This window comes from Raphanus sativus, chromosome 7 (genome assembly GCF_000801105.2).
Source record: "Raphanus sativus cultivar WK10039 chromosome 7, ASM80110v3, whole genome shotgun sequence".
In the NCBI taxonomy this organism is placed as follows: domain Eukaryota; kingdom Viridiplantae; phylum Streptophyta; class Magnoliopsida; order Brassicales; family Brassicaceae; genus Raphanus; species Raphanus sativus.
Genome location: NC_079517.1, coordinates 9,165,373 through 9,185,057, shown reverse-complemented (window position 1 = coordinate 9,185,057; position 19,685 = coordinate 9,165,373). Strand labels below are relative to the sequence as shown.

At 35.9% G+C, this 19,685-nt stretch overlaps 4 protein-coding genes and 1 long non-coding RNA gene across 5 annotated transcripts; 2 read left to right on the top strand and 3 right to left on the bottom strand.

Annotated features, from left to right (window-relative positions):
- The first annotated feature begins 1,922 nt into the window (after window positions 1-1,922).
- LOC108817379 (protein CROWDED NUCLEI 1) lies at window positions 1,923-6,825 on the top strand. Its single transcript, XM_018590045.2, has 8 exons — window positions 1,923-2,452; window positions 2,807-3,016; window positions 3,148-3,401; window positions 3,500-3,770; window positions 3,857-3,940; window positions 4,033-6,005; window positions 6,103-6,256; window positions 6,353-6,825. The coding sequence occupies exons 1-8, from the start codon at window positions 2,297-2,299 to the stop codon at window positions 6,533-6,535; spliced, it is 3,285 nt and encodes a 1,094-aa protein (XP_018445547.1). The 5' UTR covers window positions 1,923-2,296; the 3' UTR covers window positions 6,536-6,825.
- A 6,156-nt stretch (window positions 6,826-12,981) lies between these two features.
- On the bottom strand, window positions 12,982-14,368 carry LOC108836503 (F-box protein DOR). The gene has a single exon (XM_018609657.2). The coding sequence runs from the start codon at window positions 14,292-14,294 to the stop codon at window positions 13,149-13,151; it is 1,146 nt and encodes a 381-aa protein (XP_018465159.2). The 5' UTR covers window positions 14,295-14,368; the 3' UTR covers window positions 12,982-13,148.
- An 847-nt stretch (window positions 14,369-15,215) lies between these two features.
- LOC130497422 (uncharacterized) lies at window positions 15,216-15,872 on the top strand. The gene is made up of 2 exons (XR_008936402.1): window positions 15,216-15,330; window positions 15,491-15,872. It is a non-coding gene; the product is annotated as an uncharacterized LOC130497422 (long non-coding RNA).
- A 944-nt stretch (window positions 15,873-16,816) lies between these two features.
- LOC130498002 (F-box protein DOR-like) lies at window positions 16,817-17,221 on the bottom strand. The gene has a single exon (XM_056991327.1). It carries the CDS (start codon window positions 17,219-17,221, stop codon window positions 16,817-16,819), a length of 405 nt encoding a protein of 134 aa, XP_056847307.1.
- Window positions 17,222-17,459: 238 nt separating this feature from the next.
- Window positions 17,460-18,065, bottom strand: LOC108815313 (F-box protein At5g65850-like). The gene has a single exon (XM_056991326.1). The coding sequence runs from the start codon at window positions 18,063-18,065 to the stop codon at window positions 17,460-17,462; it is 606 nt and encodes a 201-aa protein (XP_056847306.1).
- Window positions 18,066-19,685: the final 1,620 nt, after the last annotated feature.

Below are 19,685 nucleotides of genomic sequence, written 5' to 3'. Positions count from 1 at the left end.
TAATAACAAACCAAAATAGAATTTTCATAAAGTACAGTATCTGTAGATTTATGAGCTTCATATCAACAATTTGAATTTATAAATAGTTATTGAAAATACGGGTTTTGTAAAAAGAATTTTTAGTATTGTAAACTGTTTTCCTCGTATTATTGTAAGCAGAAATTTTTATTTAAAGCAAATTGCTATGATTTTTAAAAGAAGACTTTAGAAAAATAAACCAAAACCATAGAACAAAAATAGTTGTTTAAATTTTAATTTTACGAGCGAAAAATTAAAATATACTTTTGAAAAATTATCTGTTGCAAAGTTTTAGAAGTTGTAAATACCAAATACCATTCTTATTTTTTCTTCATTTATTATTGGTCAAGTATATATGTTTTTGAAAGTAAAATTTTAATTTTATACTAATTTTAATTTTTGATAGGAATTATAAAGATAACTAGCAGCAACGTAGCAAAAACAAACAATCAAACAAAAGCAAAACTAGACAAATCATTATTTCTTTTTTTTATTGAATATCAAATTTATTGATCAAGCTAGCTCATTTACAAGTAGGAAGATATAAGCTCTAATATACTAAAAACAAATAAAAGAATGAAAAAACAAAAAAATGATTATAAAACCGAGCAGTTAGAAACTTAGGCTGAAACAGAGACATACTCATATCTTACTAAGCAAAATGCAAATGTAAACTTTCGGTTGCCACGAACCACTGTGAGATAAGATGGTCTTAAATTTTAGAAACTACGTCATTTACAATTTTTCTGAAGATCAATTACATGAAATCCACAAAGAAGAATATGAACATAATCAGCTAACAAATCAGGCAATAACCAACACCGGCAGAAAAAGAAAGAGCTGATGACCAACAATGATGTCATTCAGCTGAATGAGTCGAAGATTGCCATTTTAAATTGCATAGTCAAGACCGTTACACTCCTTTAACTGAACATATTAAGTTCAAGTTTGATAAAAATATATGGTTAAATTGATTTATTCGCGTATATTTCAATATTGTATTTAATTTGCTTCGATTTCTCATATTGATTTAGTTTTAATAATGTTTGAAATGGTTTTGAGTGAATTCAAAATTTTATATGGTTTTAACTAAAACCGTAAGATTTTATCTGATATATGTTGACAAAAAAAAATATCTGATATCTAAAATTTAGTTTTAACTTTAAAAAGTTCAATAAAACATATTAAAGCCACAATAATTTTTTTAAGTCAGTAGTTAAAAAGAAAATCTTTTAAAATCAACTACTTAATAACTATAACAATAGTAGGTTTTAAAATATATTTAAAATTATAATTTTTATAATATCAAACTCCTTAAAAATTATATTTAAACATTATAAAATTTGTTATTTTAACAAAGATCACTCCAAATCTCATATTAAATACTCTCGCATTAGCGAATAATTCCACATTCCACACAACATGAATTATTGTATTTCTAGAAAATATTTAAATAGCCAAAGTAAAATAAGATTACAACCAAATGAACCAAATCTTTTTTTTTGTCAACACCAAATGAACCAAATCTAGTTTTTTTCTTTTGTCACTGATCTAGTTTTATTTTCCCTTTTGGTAACTATATCATACAATAACTATATTATTAAATGTTGTTAGTATCCGTTTATATCTTTTTCTATCAGGAGCAAAAATCCAAACATAGCCTTACCGGATCAGGCATCAACAAGCCTGGTGACCAGCCTAAACCACTCTTCATCACTAGGGTTACTTTCGTCTTATACAAAGGTGAACAGTTGTAGCGCATAACCGTTGTAAATCCAACATTCCAAATATACCCTTGGGAAACCTTCGAGCAAATAACGAAGACGGCGGCCCAAAAAGTAAATAAAGAGAAAGTCAGGGGTCCACTTATATAAAATAGGATAAAAGGGGAAGAACGTGAAACGATCCGCGCGAGCCACACAAAAAAAAAAAGGATTCCACCAGCACACAGCGAAGAAGAGAGAGAGAGAGAGAGGTTGCGTAGATACGTTTGCCGGACTTCAAACCAGTTTCGGTACCGGAATTTAGGAACTCAGTTTAAATCCGGAGCCATCAAAAAAAAAAGAATAAACCTTTTCTCTCTCTGTTTCCTTCTTATTCTATTGCAATTTAGAGAGAGAGAGAGAGAGAGAGTGAAGTTTGAAGTCAGAGGAGATCGTTTCTTAAGAATTGGGCATCTGGGTTTTCGATTTCCGGAGTTCAATTTCGTAATTCAGGTCGTTTTGACTGTTGGGGTGAGAGAAAGTTAGGGTTTTTTTAGATCTCTGTTTTTGAAAGGATGTCCACGCCTCTGAAGGTGTGGCAACGTTGGTCTACTCCGACGAAAGCCACGAACCCGGATTCGAATGGGAAGGTTTCGGGCATGGGGAGCGAGATCCAGTACGACGATGATCCCAGAAGATTGCCTGATAAAGTTTCAGAGCTTGAAAAAGAGGTGTGCTTTTAATTGTTGTGATCTGTTCGTTATTTTTCTATTTCCGTTAGGTTTTTTTTTATGCCTTTTTTTATTTAATTTTCTTCTGATTTCTGGTACAGTTGGGTATTGAATGTTGGTCTTATGATTTACAAGCTCATAGGCATTGTTTTTTAAAAAATCGTTCCTTTATTAACTTTCATGTGTGGTACACTGTACCATTCAAGGATCTTTAAGAAATTCATTAAGTGATGATAGGCTTAGTTCTGGATGTGACTTTTGTTTAACTGCGGATGATTCTTACTGTTACTGCTTCTACTTTGTTGATCATATGATTTTTATGTTTTTACTGATTTGGTTGATTTGTTTAAACAGCTTTTTGAATACCAACACAATATGGGTCTTCTTCTACTGGAGAAAAAGGAGTGGAGTTCCAAATTTGAAGAGCTACAACTTGAGTTTGAAGAGGCTAACCAATGCCTTAGGCGGGAACGTAACGCCCATATGATTGCTATAGCAGATGTTGAGAAGCGGGAGGAGGGGTTGAGGAAAGCTCTAGGGATTGAGAAACAATGTGCTCTTGATGTAAGATTCCAACTTGCTATATTCTTCCAGTTCTTCTAGGAGATATTACAGCTACCTTTCTACCAAGTGATTCAGGCACTTGCATCATTTCTCTAATACAAAGATTTATGACACTCTTAAAACTGATGCAGCTGGAGAAGGCACTGCGGGAATTACGCTCTGAAAACGCAGAGATCAAATTTACAGCTGACTCAAAGTTGGAGGAGGCGAATGCACTGGTCAGAAGTGTTGAGGAGAAATCTCTCGAAGTTGAGGCAAAGCTTCGCGCTGTTGATGCAAGACTTGCTGAAGTTAGCAGAAAGAGTTCGGAGGTGGAGAGGAGGTCCAAGGACGTGGAAGCTCGAGAGAGTTCTCTTCAAAGAGAGCGGTTTTCCCACATCACTGAGTAAGTATTCCTTTTTTTTTTGGTCCAGCTTTCTTGCTTCTTATTGGGGGATGGATGGTGGCTTCATTGGTTCAACTTTTTGTTTTTGTTTTCTTCAGACGAGAAGCAGAGGAGGCGAACTTGACAAAGCAGAGGGAGGACTTGCGGGAATGGGAAAGAAAGCTGCAAGAAGGAGAAGAAAGAGTAGCTAAGTCTCAGATGATTGTAAAGCAGAGAGAGGATAGAGCAAATGAGAGCGACAAGATTATCAAGCAAAAGGGAAAAGAACTTGAAGAGGCACAAAAGAAGATTGACGCTGCTAACCTTGCTTTGAAGAAAAAAGAAGATGATATCAGCTCAAGGATAAAAGCTCTTGCTTTAAGGGAGCAAGTAAGCACCTCTTGTTAGTATTTTTAATTATTATTTAAAGTGCTTGAAATCTTTTCCGTTTACTTTAACCTTTTCTGTGAATGCAGGAAACTGATGTGCTGAAGAAATCCATAGAGACAAAAGAGCGAGAGCTACTAGCTTTGCAAGAGAAACTGGATGCCAGAGAAAAGGTAAGCCCTCTCTCTCTCTCTTGAGATTGTTACATATTTTGTGCATTCTGATTTTTGAATGTGCTTCTTGTTTAATGGCTGGTAATTAACAGGTTGCAGTTCAGCAACTAATTGATGAACACAAAGCTAAACTGGAGGCAAAAGAGCGTGAGTTCGAAATGGAAATGGAGCAGAAAAGAAAATCTGTTGATGACAGCTTGAGGAGCAAAGTTGCTGAGGTGGAAAAGAGGGAGGCTGAGTGGAAGCACATGGAAGAGAAAGTCGCTAAACGTGAACAGGCACTAGAGAGGAAACTGGAGAAGCATAAGGAGAAGGAAAAAGATTTTGAGTCAAGACTGAAAGGCGTAACTGAGCGAGAGAAAGCCTTGAAAAGCGAGGAGAAGGCATTGGAAAGCGAGAAGAGGAAACTGGCGGAGGATAAAGAAAACATTCTCAGTCTTATAGCTGAAGTTGAGAAGATCAAGGCTGAAAACGAAGTGCATCTATCAGAAATTCGCAAAGAGAAGGAAGGACTTAGAGTTACCGAGGAGGAGAAGTCAGAGCATCTTCGCCTGCAAGCCGAGTTAAAGGAGCAAATAGAAAAATGCAGGTCTCAGCAGGAGCTGCTTTCGAAAGAGGTTGAGGATCTGAAGGCCCAAAGGGAGTGTTTTGAGAGAGAATGGGAAGAGCTTGACGAGAGGAAAGCTGAGATCGAGACCGAACTAAAGAAAATAACTGAGCAGAAAGAAAAGCTAGAGAGAAACACACACTTGGAAGAAGAAAGACTGAGGAAGGAGAAGCAAGAAGCTATGGACAACATGAAAAGGGAGCTAGAAACTCTCGAAGTCGCGAAAGCTGCGTTTGCAGATACTATGGAGCATGAGCGTTCCGTGATCTTTAAGAAAGCTGAGAGCGAAAGGAGTCAACTGCTTCATGAGATCGAAAGGCTCAAAAGGAAGCTCGAGTCTGATATGCAGAGTAAAGTGGAAGAAAGAGAAAGGGAGCTGCAAGCCAAAGAGAAGCTGTTCGAGGAAGAGAGGGAGAAGGAACTGAGCAATATCAATTACCTAAGAGACGTAGCCAGAAGAGAAATGACGGAAGTGCGGAGCGATAGGGAGAGGATAGAAAAAGAAAAGGTAGAAATTGATGCTAGTAAAAAGTTTCTTGAGGAGCAGCAGACAGAGATTCGGAAAGATGTTGATGGCCTTGTTACCTTGACCAAGAAACTGAAGGAACAGCGGGAACAGTTTATTAGCGAGAGAAACCGTTTTCTTTCTTCCATGGAAAGTAACAGGAACTGCAGCAATCCTTGCGCTGAACTGCTTTCGGCGCTTCCTGACATTGACGATCTCGAAATGCCTAATTTGTCAAAACTGGCAAACGTTATCCAGGACGAAGCACCACCACCACCGCAGGATATATCGCCAACTGCTACCAACTTGGGATTACCAGTTCAAGGTGGGACGGTGTCATGGCTCAGGAAATGCACTTCTAAGATTCTCAAGTTGTCCCCTATAAAAATGGCAGACACCTCTGCTTTTGCTGACCAAGAACCTCAGTCTACTGAGCAAGCTAACGTGAACAGTGGGCCGTCAGCTATGCTTCCGGTCCAGTCTGAAAGCGAGACGAGAGAAGTCGAAGTCAGCAATGCAAACTCAGACGGTGATCAGAGCAACATAAACAGCAAGGCTGAGGAAGTTGCTGCAGATTCTTTGTCTAATCTAAATGCTGATGGTCAATCACGCTTGAGAGGGAAAGCCAGGATCAGGAGGACACGCTCTGTGAAAGCAGTTGTGGAAGATGCTAAAGCTATCTATGGAAAATCTATAGAATTCAATGAGCCCGACGATGGAAGCACGGGTGAGCCTGGTCGTTCTGATAAAGGTGGTGCTTCGAAGAACGGAAGGAAACGTGGACGTGTGGGCTCTTTGAGAACTTGTACTACTGAGCAGGATGGTGACGAGAGTGATGGGAAATCAGATAGTGTAACGGGAGGAGAACATCAGCGTGGGAAGAGGCGGCAAAAAGTTGCATTAGAACAACAAGAAGTGGTTGGACAAAGATACAATCTCCGGCGATCTAGAAGGTTACTTCACAGATCATTTAATTTCAAACACACACCCCTGAGGATGATGCGTTGGATTATTATTAACTAACTGTTTTCACATTTGGAATTTTATTAGGGTGGCTGGAAAAACTGCACTTGGTGGTAAGAAGAATGAAGAGGCTGATGGAGTGCAAGAACAAGAGGAGGGGATTAACTGTGCTCAAACCACTGCAACAGCATCAGTAGGTGTTGCTGTTAGCGACAATGGAGTAACTGCGAATGTGGTGGAGGTAAATTGGTCTCACAGCTTAGCTGCAAGTTTTGTTTCTTTTGTATTCTCTCTTCCTTGACCAGTCTGTTTCTTTTATTCATGTTACAATATATAGATTGAAGGCATGGCAGACTCTGAGGAGACAGATGCTGGTTCGCCGAAAAGAACGGGGGAGAGTGAAGAAGATGTTGGAAACAGAACACCTGAAAGGGAAGAAGAAGAAGAAGATGAATCGGAAACAGAACATCCCGGGAATGTCTCCATTGGCAAGAAGCTCTGGACTTTCTTGACGACGTAGTTTGGCCCCCCTATGATTTTGAGGATGAAGAACCAATCTTCTTCCTCTGTTTGACGTTTTTAGTGTTTGTTTTTCCACATCTCTTAGCTATATCTTAGGAGACTTGTTGTATCTTCTTCTTCTTCTTTTCTTTTCTCTCTTGGTCTCAACTTTGTGTGTGGATGGATTTCACCAGATTGTAGTGTTTTCTTTCTAGCTTTCTACGTCTTTAGGATGCTATCTGGTTAAGAGGATAATTCTAAATTCTTTCGGTCTTGTTTTGATGATTTTATGAGAGTGGTCTCCTTGCATTGCATTTGATCCATTTATTTCGTCATAGTTCTGTTTCTCTGGCATGTTATAAAAGCGATCAGGTGTGATGGATTTGTAACGACTTGAGATGAAGTGAATATCGAGGAAAGTATTCTCCATAGCCACACATGGAAAAAAACTATTCTATTTGCCACACCAAAATTCTACTTGCCCCACTTTTTTTTTTCATATTTCTCTTCTCCTTCTTACCCTTAATATTATATTAATATCTTATACCCACTATATTTTTTAAAATTAAAATCAAAATCAGACCCCACTTTCCTCTCTCCTCTCTCCTCTCTCTCTTCCCCCTTCCCACTATGTCGATCATCTCCCTCCAATTTTTTCCATAAATTCTCCCATAAAATCTCAAACCTAACAAGCGGTCCCCACACCAATCCACCTCTCTCCTTCTCACAGCTGTCGCCTCATGTCTTCTTTCTCCCATCTTGTTTTCTCTTCCCCAACCAGAAACGATTTTTTCTCATATTCTTAGCTCCATTGACGATTTTGAAGATTTTTTTGAAGGAAATTGGTACGTTTTTTTTCACGAAATTCTCATAATAATATACTACTTATGTTTTATGTATTATGTGAAACGAAAAATATCAACATCTTGCTGTAAAAATCGTGAGAGTTTTGAAAGAAAAATTAAAATAATGTTTGAAGAAGATTTTGTATTGTTCTCTATTTTTAACACGGTTTTGAAAGAAAAAAATATGAAAATTGTGTTAGACGATAATCTGGGTTGTGTAACACATTATTAGTTGATTAAAAAAACTTAAACTGATGAAAAACTAAAGTTTTAGGTAAAAATGAAAGTTTTAGGTGTATTGTTATGAAAAGGGATGTTTAAGGGTAATTTTGTATATTTCTTCTTATTTTGCACTGTTTTAAACCATAATAATGCATTACAATAGTGGTAGACGATATTGTGGGTTGTATAACATCCTCTTGATCAATTATAAGTGTTAAATCGAAAAAAACAAAAATTTATAAGAACTACTAGAACGACTGGTATTACTAAAGTGAAAGTGTATTACTTGTATTACTTGTATTATTGTATCGACTATGTATCAAAGATCTTGGACAACTTAGATTCTTTAAATGGTTAACTAATCATAATTTTATTTTTTTCAGAGAATTCTATGGCTTCTCCTATTACAATCATATGTTTTGACAATGGAGAAAGTTACATCAAGGATGGGGCTGAGATTAAGTGGATCTTGGGAGAAGATCAAATCCACACTCTAGTGATGAAAACATCTGTGGAAGAGGTTACATATTCTGAATTGGTCGAGTATATATGCAGAAAGATTAAGGAAATGGAGATGGGATGGTGAAGATTAGTTACTTTCAATTGGTATTGTATTCAAACAAGCGTGAACTACTAGTACTGCTAGAACTACTATATGTAATATAGACTACTAGGAACTACTATGGCTCTAACTGGTGACCATTAAATTAGGAATATGAATGAGTAGGAAAGGAATGAATAGGAATAAAATCAATGGAATTAAAAGGAATATTTATTACTTTTGTTCCATATCAATTTTGATAAGAAATATTTTTGTTCTATGGTTCCTTAAAATTTAAGGAATGACAAGGAATCAGACGGAACAAAAATTCCCTATAAATGGTGTAATTTTTAAAGAATGAGTGGGAATGGATCATTCCCCTTGGTTCCTTATGTCACCAGTTAGAGCCTATGTATTACCCTGAACTACCAGAAAACTACTCCGTATTACTATTTGTTATGCATGTTTCTAAGAACCTTAATTTTCTTCTTATTATTTATTTTTAAAAGATGTATCTCGTAAATTACGTGATTATATGTCCATGCATGTGTTTATTTGTCAAAATAAACATAAAATACTCTTAAAATCTCAAGTTGTTAGAAAATTTCTCATTCTAATAGAAAACACCCTTATACTTCCTAGTTAATGTCTTGATAGGAAGGCCATCATGAGATGAATTTCAGAAAACACATATTTTCTGAAATTTTTTTCTGTCAATGTGTTAAATACAATCTAAAACTGTCTAAATATATTGGTATTACTAATTAATTTAGTTTAATGACGTTGTATTACTAAAAAATATTATAATTTGCAAAAATATTACTATGAAGAATGAAATATTACTACTACCTTGAGTATTACTAAGAGTAAAATAAATATCACTTTAATATTCAAACATGTTTATTTAATATTATCTTTTACACGTTTTAGACATGTATTTTTTTTTACAATGTGTTACACGTTTTAGACATGTGTCTTAAGTTTATTTTTTTTTATTTTCATGAAGTGTTGACAATGTTTTTGTCATAGTAATACCTAATAAACCTATTAGTACAAATTTTTTTCTTAGGATATGGGTTGCCTTGTCTTTAATTAAGCATGAAATTAAAAACTCAATGCTTACATATTTTTTATTTATACTTGTAAATGTTCATCATGAAATTAAAAATTCAAAGTTTACATATTTTTATTCATAATTTTATAATGTTTATCATAAAACTAAAAACCCAAAGTTGTACTCTTCCAAGATTCCAAATCTCCAACATGTTAGCTCTCTTCTGAGGCTTCAACATCTGTTCTCACGAACTCCAAAGTCTGCAGCAACAAAATAATCACTCAACAAAGTCAAAGAACACACTTATATATTCGCTATACAAACTCTTATGTTACTGAGTCACTAACAAACAACAATAGCATAACAGAAAACTAAGAGACTACATAGCAACTTAGCTTACCATCAATAGGTCTGACTAATTCTTTTAGCTTAACAAAATAGATAAAACTGATGTTTCTGAATGCTGTTTAAAAAGAACTAAGAGACCACATAGCAAACTTAGTCAGAAACTTCAAACTGCAGTCACACATTCAAATGAGACAGCAACAAGCTAGTAACAAAAAAAAAACTGAGAGAACACAATCTGTGTTACACAAGCCAAACACAACCATTCATGAGTCAGTGACACATTCACAAGTAATTCACAAGAAGTCAAGAACTTAAAACAGAGTATTTACCACATGTTAGCAGACAAAAGGCCATGACTTATGAGTGAAGGAAGGTCATTAAAGCTAAAATAATACAGGGGTTGCAACATATATTTAACAAGTCGTGACTTCGTGCAAACAGAAGAAAAAAAAGTCACTCACTATAAATAGACTGGAGAGTTATCAACTTATCATTCATCTCTTCGACAGAAGCGAGGATATCAGGTTGCTTGGGAGGTACAACAATTCTTCTGCTTCCTGCTAATGTTTTTTTAACTGATGCTGATCTTTCGCTTCTTTGATCAGATGACCTGAGAGAACCGGTTGGTGAATCCAAGCTCATGTTTGGGATCCAACCGCTGAGCCGTATCTGCTCAACCGGTTTTTAATCGGATCTTCTCAACCACAATCCTTTCAAACCCACAATAAAATCAATCAAAAATTGAAGAAAAATATACCTTTTTACACAGAAGAGCGAAAAGAGAAGATGGATTTGGGTTAGAAAAATTAAGAAATCAGAGAAAGAAAGGACAAGAGGGATTAAGGGAAGACCGGAGAAGAAGCGATGGATGCGGTGGACTTCATCATCTTCGTCGGTTCTAGGGTTTTCAGAGGAAGAGAAAAGTGGAGATTAGATTTCTGGGAAAAGAAGAAGTTGAGAACGACAGACTTTTTTTTTTTTTTTTTTTTGTAACGGCGTTGAGAACGACAGACAAAGAGGGAAAAGATAGCAATGCGCGGGTCGTCCGAGTTATAGTGGATCGAATCAAATAGTTAGGTTGGATCTTGTAAATACTTGGTTTCAGTAAGGGCAATATCGATTTTCACCATGTTTTTATTAAAATATAATAAAATTTATAATATTTTTTATTGGTGGGTTAAATTAGAATGAAGATGGGAGTGAGTGTGGCAATCTAGAATAAAGTCCGAATATCGAAGAGATCCATATGAGGAGAAACAAAATCTCTCTCTTAAGAGTTACTGATATAATAAATGATGTGTGCTGATGATATAATAATGATTGTCATGGTGAATGCGCTGACGGATACTCAATCTCATTACCAAGAAGCTGACATATACTCCCTCTATTTTTTAAAGATAAATATTCTATACTTTTCACATATATTAAGAAATCACATTAAAAATGCATTGATTTTTGTGAATAACAATTTTCCATAATCTTTAACCAATAAAAATCCAATAAACACAATTAATTTTCTTGAAGTTAACAGATTTTCATTAAATAATACATTGAAAAAGTAAAAAATATATCTTTTTAAAACAAAATTTTTTTTTAAAACATGGATCTTTAAAAAAACAGAGGGAGTATCTACTCTCTGCAGTCTGCATCAAGTGAGCCAGCAGGCTTCATTACTGTCCCCGTGTTGGAGACGAGAACCAGGAGTTTGATTTATTTTGCTTTTATGCTACTTTTACTGATCAGATTGCCAAAAAGAAAAGATATAACTTCTGACTCTTCTAACCAGTTTTAGCTGAAAACGGAATAATTAATGGAAAAGCGAAGAATGGAAATTTTTTATCACATGCATTCAAGTCTTAGAGCAAAATGACTTAAGAAACATGTTCAGATTCCATTTCCATGTCAATCCTAAAAGGAACATTTTGCGTGTTCTTGAATCATAGAAAGAACACGCAAAAATGATCTACGTAACATCCACTTTTATGGTTTCAACATTGACATTAACTGTCAGCATCTCTTAACCACATTCTTAACATCTATGTTAGCATAGGGAACAAGAGACATCATGTAAGTTTTGAACGAATTTGATTTTCAAGCGTGTATGTTGATGCTGCTGAGTTTTTTGGATGTTTAGTTTCAAGACCATTTCGTTGTCTTTCCCTTCAGAAAGTTTTACACAACATCTCACGAATCGAACAGTCACCTCCTCGCTCTAAGTTGAGTGCATTCAGTCAAAGTGATATAGGCAGGCATTGGTCGCTCCAAAGCTCTTGAGACGTTGGGATCTTGATGTGAAAGTTTCTATTATCCCCCGTTGAACTTGCCACTCGAGTTGCCTTTTTAAAATCATAACATGTACGGAAAAGGAAACACACAAACTGAAAGTAACTCACTTCTCTTTGATTTTTTTTTCTTTTTTGATCAAACACTTCTCTTGAATTTTGTTGATAGAAAACACAATAAAGAAAAATACCTGAAAACTTCACTTCTCTTGTTAAAGATGGCAGATAAATAACAACAACAAAAAATACTCGAGAGATAATGATTAACATAGAAACTTCACCTCTCTTAAAGGTAACACTCTTCACCTATAGTAGTGACAATGTGGCCTTTACCTGTGGATGATTAACAAAGAGCTCATAAACACAACCATCAAGTAGCCTACTAATGAAAAGAGTAAGGCACATGGCTTAGAGAGATGTGAACTCTACAGCCCACAAACGCATCCATTCCTTGATTTTCAATGCTTGTGACAGTATTATCCTTCATAAACGCCTCTATTCATTCCAACAAAATCTAGATCGGCATCTGGAACTATACTCTTCCACAAAGGGGGCAGTACGCATACATGCTTGGACCATTCATGTCTCTCGGCGTCTATCAAAACCCACAACTCAAAATATTCACTGTCTTCGGTAATGTATCCAAATGACAAAAAGAACACCTAGTTTACCCTATAGTTTACAAGAGTTGAATCAGCCCATAGTGCCATGTCCTCAGCTCTATTAACAACTCTGAACTTCTCAAACCCTAACATCAAAGCAAATAACACCATGATCCCTCCGAGGCCCATTAAGGGCACCTATGTAATATCAAACACCATCAATAGAGGTTGCTGAGCTTGTGTACTGCGTCGGGAAACGGTTAGAGCATCCTCAACGGCGTGCTGCCGCGGTGTTTTCATGGCTAATAAACTCCCCTTTCCATTGTTCGCCCACACGATTTTTAATTAATTTAAAAGAGAAAACAGAGAGAATATGCTGGCAGTGACCATGTGCAGCACGATCACATATTATTATACAAAACCATTTGACGAGTTGGCAATAACAAAAGTTTCTATCATCCTCCCTTTGATGAATCTGCTACGATCGAGGTGCTTTTCAAACTCATAAGATGATAAAAAAAGAAGAAGAAACACATAAACTGGAAAGTAATTTCAGATCTTTGATGGAACACACTAAATTTATTTAACTTTCATTTATCTAATGTAGCACATAAACAAAACAAAAACAAAAAATAACACTTGGCCGGGACATAAAGATTAAACAGCTCCGATGGATTTGCTTGAACTCTTCTCCCCTATTGTAATCTCAGTGTGGTCTTTACCTCAATAAATAAATACTTATACATGTTGCATAAGCTTCACGTCCTCTACATGGTCTAAAGAGACGTGAAAATTAAAATTCTTAAACGCACTCATTCCTTGAATTTCAACTCTTGTGACAGTGTTGTCCTCGATGTTGTAATAGTAGACATAGAAAGAATCGGATATATAGAGCTTCGAAAACACAATTTCATCTTTACCAGTCACCCCAACAAAGTATAAGTCCGACTTGGCAACTACATTCTTCCACAGAGGAGGCAATACATATAAATGCTTCGACCATTCATGTTTCTCAGCGTCTACTAAAACCCACAACTCAAAACTCGTAGTTTCTCCTGTAAATACTCCACCCACCCAGCCTCCCTCAAAAACACCTAATTTACCCTTGTTATTCACAAGAGTTGAGTCACTCCGCAGTTCCATTCCCTCAGCTTTGTTAACAATTCTCAACTTCTCGGACTTAACATCAAAACAAACTATGGCACTAATAGATGGACCCTTACTGACCGCAGCTACATAATATAAACCACCATTGATGCATATCCCATCATTATAATAATGAGGATAGCAATAGGAAATGCAACAAGATTTAATATTTCTCCATGAAAGATTTGGAGTCCCTAATGTCAGAACTTGATGCTCATCAGAAACTCCTTGCGTGGCGTTGTTGATTAACAATACTTTGAACTGCTTATCAATGGGATCAAACCCAAGATAACTCTTCACGAAATTACCGTTTGTCTTCGCATTGGGTAAATGAATGGCTTGTCCTGTGCTAAGGTTACATACCGTAGACACTGTTTCCTTAATTCCACTTGAATAATTTGTAAGACAGACGAAACCGCGTACAGGACCACAAATTTGAGAGGAATCATCAGTCGGGAGTTTCATATGATTCTTGGCTACAAGAGACGATTTATTTTGAGCCTGAGGTGTCAAAAAGAAGGAGAAATCGCTTTTTCGGAAAGTGAACAAGATTTGCGGACGGGCCTGAGACCTTGTCATGAACAACTCCGAGAAATCTGTACGGCAGATTATTGAAGCCCACAACTTCGATACCCAACGACATCTCGCGATAGTTTTAGTCGGCAATCTCGAGAGTATTTCGATGATGAGATCAACTGGGATCTCATCCATGTGCATGTGCTGCTGCTGTGTTTGCATGGCGGACACACTGCTTTCAAACCCTAGATTTCCTCTCCTCGACCTAGCTAAATAGCGCTTGACTGACTTCTTAATCATTTAGCACAAAACTGGAATATTGGTGGGCCAGACAATATAATAGCCCTCTCATTCAAATTAATCCATGTTTTAATTTTTTTTTTTTTAAAGATGTATTTTTTTTCAATACAATTTTTAATAGATAATAATAACGAATTGTATATTTTTAAAGAATAATTATAGTTTTAATTGGTTGAAAATTATAGGAAAATATAAATCATAAAAATTATATATTTAATACTAAAATTTAATATGTTTTATTAATAAGTGTGAAAAACCGAAAACATGGATTAATTTGAAAAGGAAGGAATATTAATTATTAGCATAACTTATTTGAAGAATGTTTTTTTTTTAAATGTTACTAATTATATCAGAAAAGCTTGATCTCGATTAAATTCATATTCTGTACACTACAAGAAAACGTTGTAGACTCCGACAAAAAGTTTCCGATGACCCTTGTTCTCAGAAAATTTTCAATGACTAAGCGAGAAAGTAGTGAGGATTCACTAATTTCATCGGAATTTTAAAGGTTTTTTCCGACAAAAAAGAGTTCTCGGAAACGTCTCGTTAAATTGTTGGAAAATCCCCGGATTGTACCTTCAAATGAAATTTCTCGGTATTTTGTCAGAGGTTGTCATCGGGAAATAGTCAGTCTTAACGTGGTTATTGTTCCGATGAATTTACATGAAACCATCGTTTGTACTATATACAGATCTGTATCGAATACATATTGATAATACATATAATATTTAAACCTTAATAAACTTAATATATAAAGTTTATAACTATCTATAATATGTGGTTCACAGCGGTTTCATGACTGTATTCAAACATATATATTTAATAATTTTACTTAATATATACAGTAGATCCAATTTTTTGAGTTTTTTATAGCAACAATATAGATCTTCTTCTCTATCAACATTCGGCCTATCTTCTCTTCTACCACTTTGTTCCACAGATCTCCGTGAAAGATAAGGTATTTTCTTCCCTTTGCTTCTTCCTATTTCTTCCATTTTATCCATTTTCGTTCTTTTTTCTCCTCTTTTCTTCGTCCCCTCCTCTCAGTCACACTCCTTATGTTTATTAGATCCGTGATTCTTTACATTCATATTTACTTATGTTTTTTTGGATCTAAGATTCTTTCAAGAGATACAACTACCACCTCAACTCCTTGGACCGCCGTAATTCCTTACACCACCACCACTGTAGCTCTCTGCACCGCTACTCCAGAACTCCTTTCACCACCACCACCGGAACACCTTAACCACCACCGTCGGAACTTACACCACCACCGATGCAACTCCTTACACCATCACCGCCGGAACTCCTTGCACCGCCACTTGCAACTCCTTTCCAGTCACCGTCGCAACTCCTTGTAGCCGGAGCCTTCACATCAACACCGGCCATCGAAGCACCGTATATTAAAATAGTTTTATTTTTATTTTATAGATTTTTATAATTAATTTTGTATATGTAACATATATTTGATAGTTTAATATTATTTGAATTCAATTTCTATTTCTATTTTATTAATTTGTTTTTTTTTAATTAAAAATATTAAATCATCGGAAGTTTGTCGGTACATAGATCTCTAATTTTCTCGGTATTTTCCGATCAATCTCCGAGAAAGACTTCCGATAAGATTTGTCATCGGAATTTACCTACTTATTTCCGAGAAATGGAAATTACCGAGACCCAAACTCCGACTAATATTCAATTGTCGGAAAATAGTTGGAAAAGGTCACTTCCGTGTAACTTCCGATAAATATAGCTGTCGGAGTGTATGCATTATTCTTGTAGTGGTATGTTAGACTTCGTAAACAGTATCGTTTCTAAACGCATACATGATGAACATTTGTTTGGGGCCTATAATTTATACAGTTTCTTATAGCATCTTTATCCTTAAAATCCATTATAGTTTCTTAAATATTTTTTTTTACTTTTCTGATTTAAAAAAAAAATTTAAAATTAAAATTAAAATTGCACCAATCGCAAGTCGCCACGTGTCAGTGGAACCCGCAACAGTGCATAAAACCCACTCCATGCGTCTCCTATCTTGGACTTTTATGCTTTGGTTTTGTCATTTTTGTGATCTCCCCATTTGAAAACCTTCTAAAAACCATGGATAAAGATGCTCTTAGACTCTTCTATTTATCAATTGTTAAACTTTCTAAATCCATACAAAATGTAAAAGTAGATTGTGGAGCTTATTTCAGATCCATACAAAATGTAAAAGATGATAAAAAAAAGAAGTAACACATAAACTGGAAAGTAATTTCAGATCTTTGATGGAACACACTAAATATATTTAACTTTCATTTATCTAATGCAGCACATAAACAAAACAAAAACAAAAAATAACACTTGGCCGGGACATAAGATTAAACAGCTCCGATGGATTTGCTTGAACTCTTCTCCCCTATTGTAATCTCAGTGTGGTCTTTACCTCAATAAGTAAATAATTATACATGTTGCATAAGCTTCACGTCCTCTACATGGTCTAAAGAGACGTGAAATTTAAAATTCTTAAACGCACTCATTCCTTGAATTTCAACTCTTGTGACAGTGTTGTCCTTGATGTTGTAGTAGTAGACATAGAAAGGATCATATAGATAGAGCTCCGACAACACAATTTCATCTTTACCAGTCAGCCCAACAAAGTATAAGTCCGACTTGGCAACTACATTCTTCCACAGAGGAGGCAATACATATAAATGCTTCGACCATTCATGTTTCTCAGCGTCTACTAAAACCCACAACTCAAAACTCGTAGTTTCTCCTGTAACTACTCCACCAACCCCGCCTCCCACAAAAGCACCTAATTTACCCTTGTAGTTCACAAGAGTTGAGTTACTCCACAGTTCCATTCCCTCGGTTTTGTTAACAATTCTCAACTTCTCGGACTTAACATCAAAACCAACTATGGCATTAATAGATGGACGCTTATTGACTGCAGCTACATAATATAAACCACCATTGATGCATAAACTACCATTGATGCATATCCCATCATTATAATAATGAGGATAGCAATAGGAAATGCAACGAGATTTAATATTTCTCCATGAAAGATTTGGAGTCCCTAATGTCAGAACTAGATGCTCATCAGTCATCAGAAACTCCTGGCGTGGTGTTGATTAGCAATACTTTGAATTGCTGATGAATGGGATCAAACCCAAGATAACTCTTCACGAAATTACTGCTTGCCTTCACATTGGGTAAGTGAATGGCTTGTCCTGTGCTAAGGTTACATACCGTAGACACTGTTTCCTTCATTCCACTTGTAAAATTTGTAAGACAGACGAAACCACGTACAGGACCACAAAACTGGGAGGAGGAACCATTGATGGGGAGTTTTAAATGATCCTTGGCTACAAGAGACGATTTATTTTGAAACTGAGGTGCCAAAAAGAAGAAGAAATCCGAATTTCGGATAGAGAACAAGATTTGCGGACGGGCCTGAGACCTTATCATGAACGAATCCGTGAAATCTGTACGGCAGATTATGGAAGCCCAAAACTTCGATATGCAACGACATCTCGCGATAGTTTTAGTCGGCAATCTCAAGAGTATTTCGATGATGAGATCAACTGGGATCTCAGGGCTGTGCATGTGCTGCTGCTGTGTTTGCATGGCGGACACACTGCTTTCAAACCCTAGATTTCCTCTCGTCGACCTAGCTAAATAGCGCTTGACTGACTTCTTAATCATTTAGCACAAAAATATTAGTGGGCCGGTTAATCCCCTATATATTAAAGGAGAAGCATTTTTAAGGCTTTCCTTAAACGATTTTTGTGAGAATGCATGAGAAGGCTCAGATCCACGTGTCACCCTGTGAGCGAGTTTAAGAAAAACGGAGCATTTAATTTTTTGCTTTGTTTCTTTATTTGCTTCCATTACAAGAAACGAATCCAGTTTTTTTTTTCATTCATGCACGAACTGCGTTGACGTTAAACGTGTAGAAACAACTACATTTCCAACTTATGGTTTGAATCCCCATCTCAGCATGTTGATAAAGAGCGTACGAAACTCACCACCACGAAATAGAAACACTTTGAAACATCACGTCATCGTTCTCTCCCTTCGAGTCTTGCCGTCTTCTGTCGCGGGTTCTTGACCCCGAGATCGATGAGCCAGCCCTTAGCGTAGACGAGGAGGACAAAAGTTAGGGAGAGCTAAGGGACGAAGGCCAAAGCGGATGAGTTTGAACTTCAGTTGCGAAGGCCAAATCGGATGAGTTTGCCGTTTGCAAACAGGGAGAGCTAAGGGACGAGCAAACACGGAGAGCTAAGGGCGAGCTAAGGGACGAGCAAACTTCAGTCCCGAGTAACTATGGAAGATTGAGAGAGAGAAGGAAAAGATTTGATACGTTTACGAAGAATAAACTTTATGTTTTCATAGTCTCTACACTGATTTTTTGTTGTTTTATAGGTCGACCATAGTTATCTACAATTTTCATATTTTTGTAGAACCGAGCTGCTCGTGGAGCTGATGTTTATTCCCTGTTTCTCGCAAGCATTACGTTAGTAAGTCGTGTATTTTGACAAGGCAAGTGGGTGAAACAATTGCTTCTATGGTGATTTGCTGCTATTCAAAGGAAGTCTTGCATTGTGATCAAACATTTGCTGCTATGGTATAACCATAGTTTTTATTTAAGTAATATTCGGAGTCATTTGCTTCTCTGCATAGCCAAAATTGGATTGAACGAACCAGTAACATTATAGTCAAGTTTGATAGACTGTCATGTATTTTTTTGTATGCTATAGTTTGGTTATTTGTGCACACTGATGTTTCATGTATGTAAGTTATATGTTGTAATGAATTCTTTGAAGCAAAAAAAAGAACTATGTGTGTCTTCTTCGCGGATGTTTAATAACCGAAACAACAGCTTCAACTAATAAAAGGGTTCTCTTCTCTTTTTTTGTCAAGTAAGGTTATAGAAAGAAGCTAAATAGACGTACAGTGCAAGAAAACACATTTGTTTAACTACTTCATTGGCTTAGATAACATTGCATGATAATAATATCGATCAGATTCTGTAAAACACATATGTTTTGTTTAATACATACGAGGACGTTGTGCATGTTAAGTTTTTTGCATTAATTGAATCAGTAAAAAAATTATAAATTTTTTTCTTGCTTACCATATTACCTACTAAATATTTTCTTGCTTACCAAGTCTCAAATCAGTAAAAAAATGTTAAATATCTAAACTTCAAACTTATAAGATATCTATTTAACATAATCTAATTTTGCATTTACTTTCGTATTGCCTTTCTTATTAGCAATAATATTGCAACTATATAAAACTAAAACACTATAATTACTTTAT

Bases quoted from the DNA above. Each gene is read 5' to 3' on its own strand.
- LOC108817379 (XM_018590045.2), top strand. From the start codon at position 2,297: ATGTCCACGCCTCTGAAGGTGTGGCAACGTTGGTCTACTCCGACGAAA. The intron at 3,402-3,499 runs GTAAGTATTCCT...TGTTTTCTTCAG, and splicing joins CGGTTTTCCCACATCACTGA to ACGAGAAGCAGAGGAGGCGA. The intron at 6,257-6,352 runs GTAAATTGGTCT...TACAATATATAG, and splicing joins TAACTGCGAATGTGGTGGAG to ATTGAAGGCATGGCAGACTC.
- LOC108836503 (XM_018609657.2), bottom strand. From the start codon at position 14,294: ATGCAAACACAGCAGCAGCACATGCACATGGATGAGATCCCAGTTGAT.
- LOC130498002 (XM_056991327.1), bottom strand. From the start codon at position 17,221: ATGGAACTGTGGAGTAACTCAACTCTTGTGAACTACAAGGGTAAATTA.
- LOC108815313 (XM_056991326.1), bottom strand. From the start codon at position 18,065: ATGATTAAGAAGTCAGTCAAGCGCTATTTAGCTAGGTCGACGAGAGGA.